The 20,471-nt window shown below is 40.3% G+C and overlaps 1 protein-coding gene across 2 annotated transcripts in view; it reads left to right on the forward strand.

Moving 5' to 3' along the window:
* Window positions 1–206: 206 nt before the first annotated feature.
* far1 (fatty acyl CoA reductase 1) overlaps window positions 207–20,471 on the forward strand; it is a 34,742-nt gene continuing 14,477 nt past the window's right edge. For both annotated transcript variants that reach the window (XM_039808956.1, XM_039808957.1), the window contains exons 1-4: window positions 207–319; window positions 16,407–16,503; window positions 17,169–17,285; window positions 19,870–20,045. In XM_039808956.1, coding sequence (XP_039664890.1) covers window positions 16,432–16,503; window positions 17,169–17,285; window positions 19,870–20,045 — 365 coding nt within the window. In that variant the 5' untranslated portion in view covers window positions 207–319; window positions 16,407–16,431. The remainder of the gene's footprint in view (window positions 320–16,406; window positions 16,504–17,168; window positions 17,286–19,869; window positions 20,046–20,471) is intronic.

The raw sequence follows: 20,471 nt of genomic DNA on the forward strand, positions 1-20,471 counted from the left end.
TTTATTTTTATCGCGACATTTTAAAAGTTCGCATAAAATTCGCTTGACATTTGGGTGGAAACATGACACCCAGAATGTGCGTTTTAAGTTCACCTGAAGCCGTTTTTTTATTTAGATGAAGTGAAATACGGAGGAGTGAGACCTCTTTTTCACCCTATCTGTGCCGGAGACCCTCTGTCCCGGTGACGTCACGGCGCTACATTTATCCGCCCAGGCTGCTGGCTTCCTGCTGCTAAGTCTCCACTCTAGCTGTACAAGCTGCTGCACCGCCACACAACATACTCCTAAGTTGAAGAACCGGGAAACAACGACATTTCTGGTACGTATACCTTTCAAATTACGTCCACGAGCCGTATGTGCCCTGTATTAATTGGACTGCGGCGCTCACAATTGGTTTTCTAAACGCTCAACGTGTGACATCGTGTAGGAAGAGATGCACCAAGAGGAGGGAAGGGTGGCTAACACTACTGTAGTGTTGGCCGAAGATATACGCAGATATAACGTTAGGGACCAAGTTAGAGGTTATGGGCATTTACTCTATAACGTTACTCGCATTTTCCCTTCACTAACGTTACCACAGAGAGTTAATCACCAATGCGACCGCCCAGCCACCCTGGGGCTGTTGTGTTTTAACAAACCTCTTAATTCTCAATGGTTCTCCTTTTCCCGCACGCTACCCCTGATCTCTGTCAGTTTGTTTAACGTTGTGCACTTAAATGATGAAGGTTGATTGCTGTGGCAGCATATGAGGGACTTTTAATTTAAGGCGAGGGCTAACGTTACCTAAGCGGCCTAACTTTTAATTTACTCCCAGGCTAACAGGAACGTTAAGCATGTTAAAGTCATTCAAAGCCCATATAGTCGGTGTGGTTTTAATATAATAAAGCTTATTAGGCCTTTCAGACGAAACGCGGTTTGCGCTGGGCTTGCCGCTTGGTTCAGCGCGCTTCGCCCAAAGTTCAACCAGATAGAACTTTAAACGCAGCTGCTGCGCCCGCGTTTTGCTTGACGCTGCGAAACACCGTCTTGGCACGTCACAAGCCGTTGTGAATAATGGGTTTCAGAGCGCAGCGGTGTCGTTGTCGCTTTTGGTCTGAAAGGCCTACAAGGGCCCTAAAGGGCCTTTTTCAGACCAAAGGCGGCAACGACGCTCGTTAACGACGCCCCAGTGTTTCGCTGCGTCGAGCAAAGCGCGCCGGTGCCGGAGCAGCGCGACTTTGCTCAAAAGTGCAAGCTGGTCTCACTGAACCCAACGGTGAGTGCAACGCAAACATAGCGTCGCCCATTGTACAAATGGCCAGTGAGTGGTAATGAGAATCACTGGATTTGTTGCCTTCATAATGTCTGTTGGTAGTCTGTTTTTTTGGTCTGATATGTAGGCTCTTGTATAATAACACTTACTTTGCTGAAATCCACTTGCTGAAATCCATCATGTCATCACTGTTAAGATGTGTGAAGTAACTTATTTTAGTAATGTGTGGACAGTTTGGAGGGGAAGGAAATGTTGCCCTCATCAAGTTTAAGATACTTACTATTAACCAAGTTATTTTCCATTACGTTTTTAATGTATTGTGAACTTAATATACGTTTGGAGCCAGTTTCTAATTACACAGAATTGTTTAACCATCAGCAACATTTTGAGTGGGTTTGAGGACTGGCTAGTTAGTCAGACAGGCACACTCCTGCTGTTTGTTTGTTTGTTTTGTGTGTGTGTGTGTGTGTGTGTGTGTGTGTGTGTGTGTGTGTGTGTGTGTGTGTGTGTGTGTGTAACTTGTTGATGATTTTTACTTGAAATACAAGTCTATACAAGCCACTTGCAAAGATGGGGGTGTTGTGACATCACCATGAGCAGGAAGTTGGCATTTCTTACTAGAATAAGCAGGTTGTTGCAGACTGAGCAACCTTGATCTCAGTGTTGCTGGAGCATGCATCGATCCCCATGGTTTGACATTATTGCCTTTAGTTGACACATTTCATCTACTTGGTAAATCTTTCCCGTAGGTGTTGAATGGCTGTTAAGGATAACCCAAGAAGAAATTAAAACTAGGTGTTTTATATAAGTAAATGTCTTTGTCAAACCTTTTACACTCTTTATCTGGCAATGTTTTTTCACATTGCATGACATTGATTGCAGGGCTTGACATTATGTGTTGGCCTTTCCAATTTCAACATTCTTTTTCATTATTTGGCAAGTCTTAATTGTGGTTAGTCTTAACACAATTCTGGCTAAGAACATAACCTGCAGTGTTTACTTTAGGATTTTTTTTTTTTAGCAGTGGGGGCAGATCTGTCCGAACAACCCACACTTAGAACGTACCCACCGCGGTGACGTTTTTGGCGGAGCAGTTCATTTAATAGTTGGCTGTGAAGAAAGCGAACAGTTTGACAATAAAATCCATCAACACTACAGTATGTGGAGTTAAACTGGACAGGCCCAATAACCTCTGAATAGTTCTACTTGTTGTTAAAGCTGCTGTAGATAAGATTGTGAAGATCCAGGACTTTTCCAACAAATTTGAACATCGACAACTTCTCAGTCCCTCCCCCCTTTCTGCTGCAGCCCAAACCGTCTCCTAAGCCCCTCCCACACAACAGAGATTGACAGAACTGCTGGTCAGCATGTCGGACAACATTTTCAATAACTAAACACTAACGCAATGTTTACTCACCAACCGTAAAACGATGCTAACTAGCAGGCTAGCGTTAGCTATTTCAGCATCATATCAGACCGACCACTGTGCAAACGTTACTATTATCCTCACCAACATAGCTTTGTGGACTTTTGACTACTAATAACTATAAATCATTTATGGTAATTATGTTACCTGTCGAGAAGAAATGTGGCTACATCTGCATTGTTCTTCAGATCTTTAAAATACCGGAGCTCACGCCACCTTTGAAAAGTCACTCCAATATTCACCCGAGTTTAGGGAAACCTTTCTGCAGCTCGTGCGCAGGGAGGGGGGAGGGGAGAACGCTCTTATATGCGTGTGCGTGCCTGAGCAGTGATTGACAGGCAGATAGACACCCCGTGTGGCCCTGATTGGAGAAAATCAACCGGGAGCGGTGGAATTTTGCCAATTGCACTACAGGCTGTAGGTGGTGCCAGAGGAGCTGGATTTTTTATTTATTTTTTATATTCCATAATTCGAGTAGTTCTACTGGAACATAGGGTCAGTTTCAGCAAATATGACAGAAATTTAGTTTTATAAGACTTACCTACTGCTTCTTTAAATTGCAATGCATTATGAAAGTTATTATTATTATGAAAATAAAGTGCATTATGTCTGCAGGATAATTTAAAAGGCTTTTTTTGATACAGTTTTACAGCCCGATTTACTATATAAAAAAAAAAAAAAAAAAAAAAAAAAAAAAAAAAAAAAAAAATAAAAAAAAAAAAAAAAAAAAAAAAAAAAAAAAAAAAAAAAAAATTATAAAACCGGGAAAAATCAAGGAAAACAAAAAAAAAAAAAAAAAAAAAAAAAAAAAAAAAAAAAAAAAAAAAAAAAAAAAAAAAGTTATAACAGCACAGTCAATGGACACACTGGTGTGATTGTCTCTGTAAATGCGCTATCATATTGAAGTATTGCTGCTAGCATAAGCCACACGTTTTGCATGATTCTTGTGCACCGTCCCCGCTTTATCCACCACTTTTTTTCATCAGTCAGGTAACACTAAATCCATATGCATATCCCATACAGCAGACCGAGACTGACTGCTGCAATCCATCCGTGCCAACTACAATTTTAATACAAGGCTCTTCTGTTTGTTTTTCTGCACAAGACTTTTTAACCGAAATCTCTGAGGGAAATTATGCATAAATGGCTCTGAACCGTGACTAGTGGACCTGGTTTGAATTTTTTACTTTAACTGTTCCTGCTGCTGTAAGGAATGTTGGACATTTTGAGTGTGCCTCCCTTACACAAAAATCCTTGCATATTTTGTGTAGGCCTTCCAAGACACAGACTAAATTTGTAGTCACAAGTAGATACAAATGCATACACGTCCTAGACATAAGACAAATCTTTATTTGGTGTGTATGCCTACTCTTTAAATATGAAATGAAGCACATAATGGCACCAATGCTTTTTCCTACAGCTAAGATGTTTCACTGTTACTTGCATTGAATTACTGAATGTATTGCACAAGTTGCAGACTTGTCACACAATCAACCTGTGTTATGAAACAGAGCACAGGTACCATGTAGTATCTGGTCTAACGTTAACTTTTTTCACCATCACCATTCTTTTTTACAGGCAAGTCATTAAGAACTGGTTCCTATTTACAATGGCAGCCTGACAAATGGCAAAGCCACTTTAGGGTAAGGGAAAGTTTGCCTCCTAGGCCAAAGTTCCTCTTCCCACCAACGGATCCTGTTTTCAGCTGGTACTTTCTGATGGGCCGGGCCACGGGTTTGAGTTTGAAGTAATGTTAAAATACAAACTGTCTGTAACCTTGAATTAAGTCCCATATTGACAAACTGCATCTTAATAATATAGTAAAAACTTAATGTTGACACTAGATTTTGTCTTGTGCCTTTCCCTTGAGTACATGTATCCAGAAGCTGCCTTCAGTCAGTGTGCAGCTTAGCTGTAGTCATGTGACAAGCATACAGCGGGAGCTGGCCACCTGGCAAAGGATGTGATGCAGCAAACTGTGAATCTGCAGCATTAGCCTGAGCACGTGTCCTGCTGAAGGCATCATCAAACTGTTCTTCTACGTACTGTATTTATTGTTACTCCTCCGTACCCTTTTTCTTTTTTCTTTACACATTAACTCCTAACACATTTTCAATATAGGGACTTCATTCAAACATCAGATTAAATACAGATTTTTCATAAATGTAAATGGACTGTTTTTATATAGCACTTTTCTAGTCTTAACTGCTCAAAGCGCTTTTACATAGTACAGGAACCATTCACACACATTCGTACACTGTGGCCGAGGCTGCCATACAAGGTGCCACCTGCTCATCAGATAAACACTACCACAAATTTACACTCCGATGGCGCAGCATCGGGGGCAACTCAGGGTTCAGTATCTTGCCCAAGGACACTTTGACATGGGACTTCAGGGCTTTCATAACTTTCATAATTTCTGAAATCAACTTTTTGCAGGCAAATTTGCCCCATTCAAGTGGATGAAGGGAATGTTCAAACTTTACACAAATTCATACATTTTCATTAGGGATGCACCGAAAACACGCTGAATATTAGGATTTTTGACAGGGTTCGGTTTCTGCCGAACATTAGAATTTTTCCACTGAACCCTACTCTGCTGCTGCTACTCATTAGCTAACTTTAGCTTTCTAATTTCACCCACCCAACATGCCTTCTGTAGTGGAATGGCTTCCGAATGATGACCAAAAACGCTGGTCTTTTACTGTGAACAGTTACTGTTCAATATGTTGCAGTTTTACACACAAGAAAGTGAACAATGTAAGCTTGACGGACATGTTTTGCATCTAGCGTCTCACGTTCATCGCTGTAAGCTAGCAAGAGTACACAACAGACAACTTCCATGTAGGCAAATTCAAAATAAAAGCACTTCCTGTGATTGTTCGCAGTAAAACTTAATTACTCTTAAACAAATAAGGTTGTTTACCTTTTCACATACCAGCTAGTATTGTAAATAATGTAAATGGTGAGTTTTAATCGCACTATAATTCACCATTTCCTTTAGACTGATGGGCATGATTAATCGACAGTCGATAATTGATTATTAAGAATTTCGTCTGACGTTAATTTGTCATCGATTAAACTAATGCTGCGTTCATGCCACCTCGGAATAACCGGCACCGCCTCCCTGGTTACGTTGTTTTTCCGACTGGCGGCGTTCACATGGTCGGGATGCGTGTTCTTCTGTTACATTGGCTTTTAACAGAAGATTCTCTGCTGTTTTCTTATGCGAGCATCCAAACAGCACATTGCCAGGTGTTTTTTTTTTTTAATTTTTTTTGTTATCTGCCGGAGAACGAACGGGAAAAGACACGGATAATGTTTTTATTTTTTTTTATTTTTTTTATATACATAGGCCTATTTATGAATAATATGAATAACATGTCTGTGCATGTTTCTTGGCAGAGGCATTTGTCCACAATAAACAGTTTATTATCATTGAAATATGTTCAGTGAACCAAAGTCTCCTCCATCAAATGTCAGTTGTCAACAACGCGTCGCCAACTGGGGAACTCTGTTATCAAAATCCAGCCCGAGTTTCCCACCTCTGATTCCCACAGGATGTTACTTGAATGGTGACGTTTTCACTCTGAAAAAAGCGTTTTTCCAATGTCCATGAACGCACGGTAATACTGGTTGCGTAGTGTGAGTCTTGAAGCAATTAAATTAATTTCAGTGTGGCAGCAATTAAACATTTTACCACTCCGGGGCAATATTTGACTCCATACTCAGTTGCGAGTTTCCGTTTTGATTTCAAAAGTAATCATGAAGAGGACACGGCGAAGTGTGGCGTGGGACCATTTAGATTTTTTAATTTTATATATTTTTTTAAATGACTTGGTTCACTGCAAACACTGAGATGCCGTGTATAAGTACAATACAGCCACGACTCAAATAATGTAGCCTACCACTAAACAAAGTATCCGAGCCTGTTAATGTCGGTCGGGGCCGCGGTGCACCCTGCTCTCAGTCTCAACCTAGCATAAACTCTGAGTTAGCATGGAGGAGCTGCGGTGCACAACGAGCAGAGAAAATTACCCAAGGGACCTGAAAGTTCATTGAGATGGATATTGGAACCAGCAGATCACATTTCGTCACAACGTACCATCACCAGACTGGTAGAAACTCACTACGAAGAATGCAATAAGGTTCCCCGGGCTGGCCCAGTTAGCGCGGAGGTACCTGTGCATCCCGACAACGCGGCTGTTTTTGGCGGCTGGACTAACAGTCACCAGATAGCAGTCGCGTCTCACCCCAGATCATGTCAACATGTTTATCTTTCTCAACACACATCAGTAGACTGGTGCAGAAGTTGTATCTGAGTTAGCCTACTGGTTATTTTTTTTATTAGGCTTTGTCCCATGACTTGGATAGTTTTGAGTTACATTCTGTTTAAGAATGCCGGCTCGGTTCTGCTGCTTCAGAGCGCCGCAGCGCATATATCTATAATCTATATCTATAACCTCCAGTTTAACTGCCACAAGTTGTTCTTGTAATTAAGATCTGAGGAAAAACGCGCTGTATTTTTGTATTTTCATTGCATTTTTAATTTCTAAAAAGAAATTAATTTTAATGTAAAAAATAATGGTTAATCGATAGTTGATTGTTAATTCTCCTGATGATTGAAGAAAATTTAATCGAATGCCCATCCCTAGACTGTTTTAAACTAAACATTAATTTCTTAAGTGCTTTTAAACAAACTTCACAACACTGTCATTAGCGAAAATTTGCCAAACAAATTTGTCACTCATCTGGCAATAGCGATGTGCTTTCCTACAATGTGAAAAGAGCATGTGAATTGAACGTTAAGTTGTTACATTTAACTATTTTAGAGGCTGTGGACGTTGTTTACTTCATTAAAGGTCCCATGGCATGAAAATTTAACTTTGAGGTTTTTTAACATTAATATGCGTTCCCCCAGCCTGCCTATGGTCCCCAATTGGCTTGAAATGGTGATCGGTGTAAACCAAGCCCTGGCTATCCTGCTCTGCCTTTGAGAAAATGAAAGCTCCGATGGGCCGATATGGAATCTTGCTTGTTATGAGGTCATAACAAGCAAGGTTACCTCCCCTTTCTCTGCTTTGCCCGCCCAGAGAATTTGGCCAACCCATGAGAGAGAGAGGCATCATGGCTTTCAAATGAGCAAAGTGGCAGTTGGTCAAGGCCACACCCCCACCCTCCACCTTGCCCCTCCCTCTCTCCTCCTCAATAGCTACAGGCACACAAATGGCACATCCTAAGGAAAGCTAATTGTGGGACTGGCTCTAGTGGCTGTAATTCTGCACCAAGGCTGAATTTCGGGAAAGAGACTTCAGATATAGTATTAGGGGACCACTAAGGTCTATAGAAAAGCATCCAAAGAGCACCATGTCATGGGACCTTTTTAATGTGTTTACTGTGTTAATGGACTGAGGATGGGAGTGGTATTCGGTTTTGGCAAAATCTTAACCAGTGGATTCGGTATTCGGCCGAACCTCAAATCTGGATTCGGTGCATCCCTAATTTTCATACATGTTCAATTGCTATTTACTCATTTGTACATTCACAGAGAAACTCCATTCAAACTTTAAAACGTTCCATATCTTTTATTTATATAATTATATTTTATTCAACTTTCAAATCCATTAATACTTTTAAAAATATTAAACCTTGTTTTGAGGTTTAGGAAAAATGCCTTTCTGCCATTTTTACATCAGTGTGTAAGGGATGGAATGCTCCGACTCAGTGTAGGGCCCAACTGACGGAGTGGAGAGAGGCAGAATCTACACACACTCGAGCACTCCTACGCACAGTTGCAAGCTGACATGTTTGCGCAAAATAAGTAGTTATACAGTTTTCATCTATTCTAATTTAAAATGTAATCTAATTATTCATTATTTTACACATAATTATAGGTTTGTTTTAATAAATGCACACTATACTTACACTTCTCATTTTTAAAGCATTTTGCCATTTGTATGAATTGCGCTAGACCTATATAAATAAACTTGCCATTTTAAGGCAAATCAAGAGGAATTCGTAAGTGGAGTTTGGGCTGGGCGATATGGAGAAAATCAGAGATCACGATAATTTTGACCAAATACCTCTATGTCGATACTGCAACGTTATTGTAGTGTTGACTATTGGTGCTTTCACAAAATATTTACACACTGAGACTTTTGATAAATAATCATCATTAATGTGGATATAATTGAGTGGATAAAAGCAAATAATAGTTCAGAAAATGACATCACTTTACTGTAATGCAGCCTTTAAAACCAGGAAAAGAAACACTTATGCCATATTACGATATCCAAAATCTAAGACCATATCTAGTCTCATATCATGATATCGATATAATATTGATATATTGCCCAACTCTAATTGGAGGTCAAAATGTTCCCTGTAGGCCAAAAGAAAAAGAACGGGGTTTGCTTAAGGAAAAGAACTGGCTCGGGTTTATGAAAAGAAACTGATTGTTTTCCTGCTTTAGGAAAAGAAGCAAAGAGGCCACTTTTTTTTTTTTTTAGGGGGACCGAAGCGGCGGGTAGCTCGAGCTGTAGTTCCAACGAGACTACCTGTAGGGGCACCAAAGCGGGAAAAGTTGCATAGTGTTGCTTTAACTGTGAACCTTGCCATCCAATAAGAAGTGATTGGATCACACTATATGCCCAAAGTATGCATAATTCTGCAGACTAGGGCTGCGGTCGAAAAGTCAAATTTGCTTAGGAAGGTTCCTAACAGAGTGAAATGATCCGGAAGTAATTAAGTGGCTGTCGTTCGGATTGTCAGAAGTGATACGGAAAGGTACTTCAATGCTTCCTTGTTACCTCCTTTAGCATAGGATACACTTGACCATCCTTTACGAAAGGAAAGGAGATAACGCTGTCCCACAAGTCCTTGGGCAGCAAAATTTAAAGCGCCGCATCCGGACGTGCAGTAGTGTCGGCAGCCGTAATTCTGTACGCACCGTGAGACATATTAACACATCTAATAATTATGATAATGTACTTTTTATAGCCCCATCTGAGTGGTTTAAAAAAAACAGTTAATGTGAGAACTTTACTCTCGTCTCCAACGCATAAAATTACAGCGGGCATGCGTACAGAACTGTGAACTTTTGATCGCAGAATCCGGACATTGGTTTATTTTTAGCCCAGGTCAGTCTGAAACAAGTTCACCTGTTCGCCCGTCATGGCTTAGTTCAATATATGTTTTAAGTCACTACACATGACTAGGCGACATTATTTTGACCATGTGTGAAAGTAGGAATATTATGAGAGACTGCGCAGATCGGCTCTGACGGCATTCGGCAAATCAATTACCTGAAATCACTAGGGCTGTCCCAAACGATTATTTTTTTAAACTATTAATCTAGGGATTTATTTTTTCAATTTTGTCGACTAATCTAACGATTCATTTTTTCAATTAGCAATTATTTTCCCATTGCTCAATTATTAACAATTTACACAAAACGAATGTCAATAAGGTTCAAATTTCTATTTATTAAAATTGTTTAACAGTTTACAGTTAACATTTTACAGGAACAGTGCAGTTCAAGTAAAATTAATTTGTAGTGCAACCTGAAGCCAGATGTAGGCTATCAATCTAACAGCATAATAAAGTCACTTTCAGGAGGAATACAAAAGTAAAAACTTAAAGTAAACAGAGCAAGTGCAAAAAGAGTAGTGTATGAGAGATTAACCTGTATTTGCTTTTTTTTTTTTAACAGTAGGTAAAATAATGAATAAGCTCTTGTTTAACATCCAAGCTCTTCTCCCTTTTTAATTTAACTTTCATTATTTGTATCTAAAGGCTGGTTAAGCACTGTAGGGAGGAGAAGTTGGACAGTTTTTTTTGTCTCGTTCCAGTGAATGGCAAATCTGGGTGATGGCGTTGGTTATGCGTTATCATGTTAGATGTATTTTGTGTGTGTTTGTGTGGATGGGCATTCGATTAAATTTTCTTCAATCGTTGGGAGAATTAACTATCGATTAATGATTAATATTTTTATATTAAAATTCATTATTTATTTAACTTTTTATGAATTAAAAATGCAATGAAAATACAGCGAGTTTTTCCTTGAGATCTTAATTACAAGAAGAACAACTTGTGGCCATTAAACTGGAGGTTATAGATACAGATTATATATGCGGTGCGGTGCTCTGAAGCAGCAGAACCTGTAGCTGCGAGCTGGCGTTCTTAAACAGAATGTAACTCAAAACTATCAAAGGCACGGGACAAAGCCTAATAAAAAATAACCAGTAGGCTAACTCAGATACAACTTCTGCACCAGTCTACTGATCTTTGTTGAGAAAGATAAGCATGTTGACATGATCTGGGGTGAGACGCAACCGCTACCTGGTGACAGTCAGTCCAGGCGCCGAAAACAGCCGGCATGCACAGGTACCTCCGCGCTAACTGGGCCAGCCCGGGGAACCTTATTGTGTTCTTCGTAGTGAGTTTCTACCAGTCTGGGGATTGTACGTTGTGACGAAATATGATCTGCTGGTTCCAATATCCATCTCAATGATCTTGCAGGTCCCTTGGGTAATTTTCTCTGCTCGTTGTGCACCGCAGCTCCTCCATGCTAACTCCGAGTTTATGCTAGGTTGAGACTGAGAGCAGGGTGCACCGCGGCCGCGACCGACATTAACAGGCTCGGATACACTTTGTTTAGTGGTAGGCTCATAGGATGATTTGAATCGTGGCTGTGTTGTACTTATACACGGCATCTCAGTGTTTGCAGTGAACAAAGTCATTTAAAAAAAAATATAAAATTAAAAAATCTAAATGGTCCCACGCCACACTTCGCCGTGTCCTCTTCATGATTACTTTTGATATCAAAACGGAAACTCGCAACTGAGTATGGAGTCAAATATTGCCCCGGAGTGGTAAAATGTTTAATTGCTGCCACACTGTGAAATTTATTTAATTACTTCAAGACTCACACTACGCAACCAGTATTAGTTTAATCAACAAATTAACGTCAGACGAAATTCTTAATAATCAATTATCTATCGTTGAGTAATCATGCCCATGATAGATAGCTAGCTAGCTAGGTATGGTGTTCTTTGGATGCAACTCAGCATTCTTTCTTCTCCAAACACGACTAGTTGAGTTTTTACCAAAAAGTTCTATTTTGGTTTCATCTAACCATATGACGTTCTCCCAATCCTCTTCTGGATCATCCAAATGCTCTCTAGCAAACTTCAGACGGGCCTGGACATGTACTGGCTTAAGCAGGGGGACACGTCTGGCACTGCAGGATTTGAGTCCCTGGCGGCGTAGTGTGTTACTGATGGTAGCCTTTGTTCCTTTGGTCCCAGCTCTCTGCAGGTCATTCACTAGGTCCCTCCATGTGGTTCTGGGATTTTTGCTTACCTTTCTTGTGATCATTTTGACCCCACGGGGTGAGATCTTGCGTGGAGCCCCAGATCGAGGCAGATTAACAGTGGTGTTGTATGTCTTCCATTTTCTAATAAATGCTCCCACAGTTGATTTCTTCACACCAAGCTGCTTACCTATTGCAGATTCAGTCTTCCCAGCCTGGTGCAGGTCTACAATTTTTGTTTCTGGTGTCCTTTGACAGCTCCTCGGTCTTGGCCATAGTGGAGTTTGGAGTGTGACTGTTTGAGGTTGTGGACAGGTGTCTTTTATACTGATAACAAGTTCAAACAGGTGCAATTAATACAGGTAACAAGTAGAGGACAGAGGAGCCTCTTAAAGAAGAAGTTACCGCTCTGTGAGAGCCAGAAGTCTTGCTTGTTTGTAGGTGACCAAATACTTATTTTACTGAGGAATTTACCAATTCATTAAAAATCCTACAATGTGATTTTCTGGATTATTTTCTTTTTCTCATTTTGTCTCTCATAGTTGAAGTGTACCTATGATGAAAATTACAGGCCTCTCTCATCTTTTTAAGTGGGAGAACTTGCACAATTGGCTGACTAAATACTTTTTTTGCCCCACTGTAGGTCTGGCATTGCGACACACAGATGGCCAGCCCGTTATGACCAGGGTTTCACCAGTGTTGTCTGATCAGGGTTCAACCCTCCTTTTGGGAAATTCAAACCAAGCCAGTCAACATGGGTACATCGCTGGCCATGACAATTGAGAGATCACCTGGGTCAACCTGGGAGCACTGCATAAAAATTACCTTAAGTTCTAGATATGGCTTTATATGTATTTCAGTGAATGGAATGGATGCCGCTCGCTTGCCACTTTATGGTGTTCAACTTTTCGATGAAATTCATAGAGCTGCACCGATAGACCGGCCGGTGACCGGAATTGGCCGGTTTTCATGTGCTCGGCCATGACCGGCAACTGGCAGGTCAGTCTGACATATGCCGATTTCATGCCGGTCATTGCTATAATTAACTGACAACATAAGTTATAAGAGTTACAGTTCTGAAGGACGCACGCACACACGCGACGGCACAGTCTCTTTTTCCTTTCGCTCAACTTTTCCACCGTGTGACGCACGTACCCGCTCGCGGTGTGAAGCGCGTGTACGCGCTATTCTCGCACATGTAGGGAACCTCGTGAATTAACTTGCAACATGTCAGCTGTTTGGAAATTCTTCAGCGTGTGTGCAGAAGATAACACATTTGCAATATGCAACACCTGCAAGGAAAAAGTATGGCATGGAGGGACGACAACAAAAAACAAAATCACATTTTATATTCATTGGATGTGAAAAGAAGGAAATGGTTCTAACATTGCACTTCAGATGTGTGTGAATTTCCCACGCCAGGAGTTAGGGGTGGTACGGTTCACAAAACCCACGGTTCGGTTTGTATCCCGGATTTAGGGTCACGGTTTTCGGTTCTGTACGGTTTTTGTTATTTTTTCTTTTAATCTTTAACACTCCAGAATATACTTCAGCATATGATATATAGCTAAAATTAACATATTGAATGCATTTTGCACAAAACATGCACACAGTGGCAGTTCTATATATTGTTTTATTTCATCATAGGTACCATGAAATCCAAAATGTTCCCACACACCAGACTATAAACGACGCTGGCGCATCCTACAGCTCTGGGCAGCCTCTCTCCCACTTGACATTTCTGCAGGTGACGTGACGTGACCTGCAGCGGCACCCCACTCCACTTGAGGAGCGGTCGGCTCGGTGTCTCTCAAAATCTGACGAAAATCTTTTAAACTGACCTTTGTTGATCTGAAATGAAGACAGATTCAGCAACTGCATGGCCTATTTCTCGCTTAAAATGTTTTCAGAAACACGTTTCGGTGAACTATTTTAGTACAATATGAGATCGTATTCTGAACGAGCCGCCATGACAGTCTATTTTGAAGTTAGGGTCCAGCCAGACCCATGTGACGCGATCGTCCAATCAGCTGCCATGGGTTGCGTTTGTCACGCCCATCCCGCTCGTCATTTCCAGTTAGTGTTTTAAGATAGGTGTATAAAGTGGGCACTACGGCAGTAAGAGGTTAGTGCAGCTTAACAGTGTACTGACGAACCGTGCGGTACACACATGCCCCGAACCGAGACTAGCGAACCGAGCGGTTCGGGTGTTTTTTCATGAACCGTACCACCCCTACCAGGAGTTATTTATATAGTTCTATTTTATAGTGATCCATTATCTGTTCAAAAAATGTTCTATGTTCTGGGCAAAATGTTCTATTAAAGAAAAGAGAAAATAAATATTTGTGTGTGCTGTAAAGTGGTTAGAAAAAATGTAATCGGAATCTGCTAATATCTGTTATCGGCTGGCGTAACTCAAAGAAAATTGGAATCTGCCTAGAAAGTTGTAATTGGTGCATCTCTAATTCTCACAACTTCACCTTCTTCTTGCAGATTTAGCCTAAGCTATTAATCAAGTTTGGCTTTAGGAGTTTAGCTATTCAGTATTCACTTGCATGTTCTGCAGGAAATTCATTTTCTAGTTCACTGATGCTATTAACTTTTTATTTGACTTTGTTTTCAGACTGGTAATGACTTGAGGCATGTTGCTTTCAACATTGTGTTGGCTAAGCTCTTCACACAAGCTGACAAGTTGGTCAGAAATCTGAGCTTTTATCAAGCAATTTGTTCTCAAAATCACAAGAAGGAAGGCCTAAATGAAATCTTAACCCCTAGCTTCCAACCTCCAATTTTTTATTTGAAGCACAGTTAACACAGAACATGCAGTAATGTGTTGTACTCGCAAGTCTGTGCAAAGCTGAATAACTGGTTCAACTGGAACTACATGAGCTGTGATGCCACTTAAGCAAGTATAATGGCTTCTTTAACGCTGTAAAGTATGCATGCAGTAATAAATTGTCATGGTTTTAGAATCGATACCAAACATGGTTTTAGCTTTATCTACTTAAAAAAAAAAAAAAATCCTGTTACCATGTCTAATTTCAGATTGCACAGCGAAAAATCCTTTAAACTGTTGACACTATCTCACAAGAACAGTTTTGTCATGCAGAGAAATTAGTCAAGAGTTGCCTGTGCAGTACGACATGATTTGTTCATAAAGAATCATATCAATCTTAAGTGTTGCTGCAGACACTGTCTTGTTCATGATTTATCTGCACCTGCTCACATAAGTTAAATATTCCTGTTGTATTTTAAACCTACAAAAAACATTGTTATGCATGTCATTCAGGAGATTAAAGGACTATCATTATATTCTATTTAATTGGCTTAAATGTAAATGTTGTGGGATGTTTTATCACTTCTACTGCAGTTTGTTCTTACAAGCTAGAATGAGTTCATAGTGAAGTTTCTATAATCTATTTTTCTTTTTCTTTTTTTCTGTAACTGCATTTGTTGATATTGAATGTGTTAAACAGTATTAAGTTGTGGTGGTGTGCTAGTACTTTAATAGCAGACTTGGGTTTGACATTGTTTGGATAAGTATTGTATAATCAAACAACGGCTGATTTAAAAAAGAATCCCATAGTTGATGATTAGATAAGTTTTATCTCCTTAATGGCCGTTATCAGCTGCAGTCATTTAGCTTAAACCAACAATCTGACTGATAAGGCCACATGCAGTAGTGCAGAGTCAACACATTACATTATGATCTGTTTTTCAACTGTAATGTTTGCCACAGATTTGGGACTAGAAAGACTTAGTCAATCAACAAATTAATCTGCAATATGTGTCGGCTTAATTTATAAAAAACATTAGTTGCAGCCCTTTTTGGGACAAATGTACATTTCTGTCTGTATACTTCCAAAGTTTGCAACTGGTTAGGGATATTAATGATTAAAAGTTAACATAAGAATTTTGACCGTATCCGTAAAACTTACTATTGAAAATGTTTTTGCATGGTAAAAGAAACAAAACTTTGCACTAGCAAATGTTCTCTTTTTTTATTTTTTTTTTATTTTTTTTTGCTTCAATTTGTGGCATCAGTGGCCTGGCAATAAGCACAGACCATAAATGTTACCAGATTGGCACAGAATAAATCCTGATTAGCACTTAGAAGTCGGTCATTACTTCTCGTACTTTTCATGAAATCGGTCGTGAAATTTTTGGACAAGAATGATCACAGAGGGCTGCATCGTACTGTAAAAAATCATAAACACTTATTCAAGTTTGCTGTTTTGTGTGTTGACTTCCTTCCAAGCTACAATTCTGACTTCCTTTTTCAACTTTATGTAGGTTCAGATCCTCTGTCTCCACATGGGAAATGCCTCATGGAGCAAGGGCACGCTATAAGTTTGTCTCCCAATTGTAATCCTCCCTTGCTTTTTATTTTTTTATTTTTATTTTTTTTTCTGCAGGTGGAGTGGTGTTGAGGAGCTCATCATGGTGAACATCCCAGAATACTATACAGGGAAAACGGTGCTGATCACTGGAGCAACAGGCTTCATGGGCAAGGTACAGTAGTACTTTGAATATGCAAGTAGCCAATGGCATTGACATGACTGAACCCAACCATGTGGGCTACTGGGTGAGATGAGAGGGAACCTGTCTGGAAATCCTTCAAGTTCATTCTTTTCACTCCAACATAACAGAGGGAGACACAAGCAAATAAGTTGCATACTGTACTTCTTGCTGCTTTCATGCACAAGTTTATGCTAACTTAAGGGTCGTATTAGTGCCATTTTTAGTCCATATTTCACAGTAAGTAACTAAACCTGTAGATTTCAGGTCTGTGACACCATGAAGCAGGAATAATGAAAATAGTCCACCAGTCAAATGATAATTTGACACTTATTCTATGCTTAATTGGGGGTATTGGGCTGTCAATGCATTTTTCATCTGGTATTAAAATCCTATCTGAGTCATTCAATCACAAGTGGACCGCTGTTAAGTACATGTCTTTACACCTGGCAGTAGATATGGCCATCCTTTTACAGCCTTATTCTACCAAACGGAAGCCATTGTTTTTCATTTATTCGAGTCTGATCAGACTTTGTGGAGGAAGAAGCATTCTTGATACCACACCTTAGTTTACTTCTCTTCACTTCTGCAATGGACAAAAAGAGCATCAACTTAACTTTCCAAAGAGGAAAATATGATTTTCTTGCTCATCATTAAAGGTGCTGCTGGAGAAGCTGCTGAGGTCCTGTCCAGGAGTCAAAAGTGTTTATGTGATGGTCAGGTCGAAAGCTGGTCACAGCCCCCAGGCCCGCATTGCTGACGTGATCAACTGTAAGGTGAGTAGAGAGCTAAGAGATGGGGTGGCACCATCTGATGGGTGTTTTAAAGGAGGTAAAGGTTTATGTGAGAGTGAAGTCGGTTGGTACCAGCTATGCGTGAGTTGTTAGACCATAATAAAGTTTAACTTAGTAAAAACAGGTTGCACAACACAAGCTGGTTGTTGTAACATGGAGTTAAAATGCCACTAAAAATGTGCACCTCCCCCAAGCAGATGTATGTAATTTGGTTGTCCGTCGTAGGAAAATTCTCTTCAGTATTTTCTCTGGAGCACATTTTCAGTGACAGACTACATCCTTTGTGATGACACGGTCAGTGTTTTGTGTACGCTTGCATTGTTGCAGTCTGCCAAACACAAATGTCCTTACTTTTTGTGCTAAGTTTATATAATATATAAATAACAAATAAATATAGCCTTGCAGTATAAAGATATTTCTCAAAACACACACACAGGCCTATTGTACATCAATGGTTTTTCTTCGCAAACGGAAGCATTTCTGCTCGGTCACCAGATAGGTCGGTTTCTTCTCTCATCTGCCACATGTCCAGCCAGGCTAAATGAGCGCTCACTGGTTGAACGTCAACAGTAACGTTGCCTGAAAACAGCTTGTAGTACCGCTCATTTTACATGCAGTTCAGCAACACAACTAAACGCTGTGGGAAGATTACTATGTTTTTAATGTTGGTTTTGACTGGTATGCATCCCTACTAACCTGGAAAGCGTTTTAAACCGTAACGTAAATACAGCGTGGCGGGGGAACATAGCATTCGCTAACGTTAGCTTCTAGTCTCATCTGGGGTCTGATAAACGGTAAATTTAATGGTATAATTACGACTTTGACATTTCATAAACTGCTGAAGGAGTGGTGGTGCGTTGCTGCTACATGCATAGCCTATAGCATGTGTGATGTTGATGTTGCGCGATGTTAATCATGCGGCGCCCGAGTGCATTTGACTGGCATAAAATTGGCATATGTCAGACTGACCGGCCAGTCGCCGGTCATGGACGATCAAGTGAAAAATGGCCAATTCTGGTCACCGGCTGGTCAATCTTTGCATCTCAACTGAAAACTATGCTTGATTTATTTATTTATTTTTTTATAAATTGTGTCGTCATAGCTATTTGTTTAGGAAAGCAGCCTTCGGAGTACATTTTTTACATAGTCATTAATTCTAGCTCAAAGTCCTTCCCCTCTAAATCGGTATCAAAAAGCCCATATCGGTCGGGCCTTAATTAGCTTGTTCACATGTGAATTAGTGTTGACTTTACATTTTGAAACTTACTAGGGTTGGGCGATGTCCCCTAAATTGCCAGTTGACGATGTTGTTTTTTTTTTTTTTTTTTTAAACCTCGTGATGGACGATGATATCTTCGTTGGGGAAGGGGGGAGCATTTTTTTATTTTACTAGATCTCTTTACATAAATATTTTGTTCTATGGGCTAACCGTTCGATCAGACATACATTTCAATGCCCTCTGTAAATGGACAGTATTACATGGCTATGCTGCCGCCTGCTGGTAAGGGCAGTAATTACAATTTGACCTACTTTAACGGCGCCATAAAATCTAGACTCAATCAGATGTCCATGATCTGCAACGACAGTACAGTGGAACGTTTGCCTTCAACAGAGAGACAGTAATAACCTAATAAACCATCATTACTGAGATTAAACTACATTCTCCGTTATATTTGCACTGAATAACGCATTCAATAAACAAACATAACTCTTACAGCACAGATTAACAGAGGCGCAATATTGGCTTACACAAAGTAGCACTCCAGTGAATTAGTCTACTGTTGCTAACTCATAAATCCTGCATAACATCGTCCTGTACCTACAGGACATCAGACCTATTGATGCACAACACTGTCCATAAACTTAGTCCAATGAGGGGAGAAAGGAAAGTGTGACAGTGTTCCACGTTAACGCCGTTTCTCGCTCAACTACCAAATGCGTAATAGTCCAGGGCTACTACTGACAGGGAGACAGAGAGAGACTGTATTACTAACAGCCAATCCAGTCTGCTCAAAGCAATGGTCTTTTTCACAAATAGGTTGCACATGAGGGAAAAAAAAGTATCTTCCACTTAAGGGGCCCTATCTTGACTTGTACTCTGCGCAGCAGAGTGCAAAGCCCGATGCAAGTGTCAATTTCCCATCCAGCGCCCGCGACTAGGATTGGCGTGTTTGACAGGGTGGGGGGCATGACATCACAATGGTGGGTCTCCATTTTGATGTTGGCCAGCCATCACGATGGACGATGATATTGTCCATCGGCACAACCCTAAAACTTATAATCAGCTGGTGCAACAGGCTGCTGTAAATTGGCATTGCTTGCATCATCAGTTTCTAGATTAATGTAGAGAGCTAGGATTTGTTGCCGGATGATTAGATGAAAAGTGGAGCATTCTCCCATCAGCCATGTACCCCTGACACGAAGTAGTAAGGAAATGGCTTTTCTTTGAAAATATATTCCGCTGCACACTTAATTGTGCAATGATTTATACTTTACAATTATAATTCTACATAACAGTTTACTATGTACTGTAACTTGGACATTTTGACATCTTTTCCCCACTCAGTTGTTTGAGAGATTGCAAGACGAACAACCAGGCTTTGCAGAGAAGATCATAGCAGTGAACAGTGATCTTACACAGCCAGAGCTGGATCTGAGTAAAGAGGATCAGAGCATCCTGGCTGACAACATTAACATTGTTTTCCACTGTGCCGCCACCATCCGCTTTAATGAGCCACTCAAGTGAGTTGTTAAATTTCTTGCTCTTAATTTTTTCCTGATTTCTTTTGAGAATATGTACAATGTCTTTTTCTCTCTAACTGCACTTTAACAGGGCTCGACAGTAACTGTTGCCCTTGTCAACCAGATGAGTCAAATGGGAACTGTTTCATGGCCTCTGGTTACCCTCTTTGGCAACCACCTGTTCAATATTTGTTTTTCACAAATCAAAACTGGAACTCTTATTTCAAAAGAAGTCAATATTTTATTTGGTTGTCTCCGTAAAGTTTAAATACTACGTTCATGCGCAACACATTTCTTGCTGTTCTGTTCACGTTAACGGCGCATGTTAAAATCCGGTGCCAATATGGCCCCGGTGCATGGTATCTACTGGACAGAATAGCGACGTGGATTTCAGTGCCTCATTGCGGTGCTACTTAAATGTCTGCG

This window comes from Perca fluviatilis, chromosome 8 (assembly GCF_010015445.1).
Source record: "Perca fluviatilis chromosome 8, GENO_Pfluv_1.0, whole genome shotgun sequence".
Classification (NCBI taxonomy): domain Eukaryota; kingdom Metazoa; phylum Chordata; class Actinopteri; order Perciformes; family Percidae; genus Perca; species Perca fluviatilis.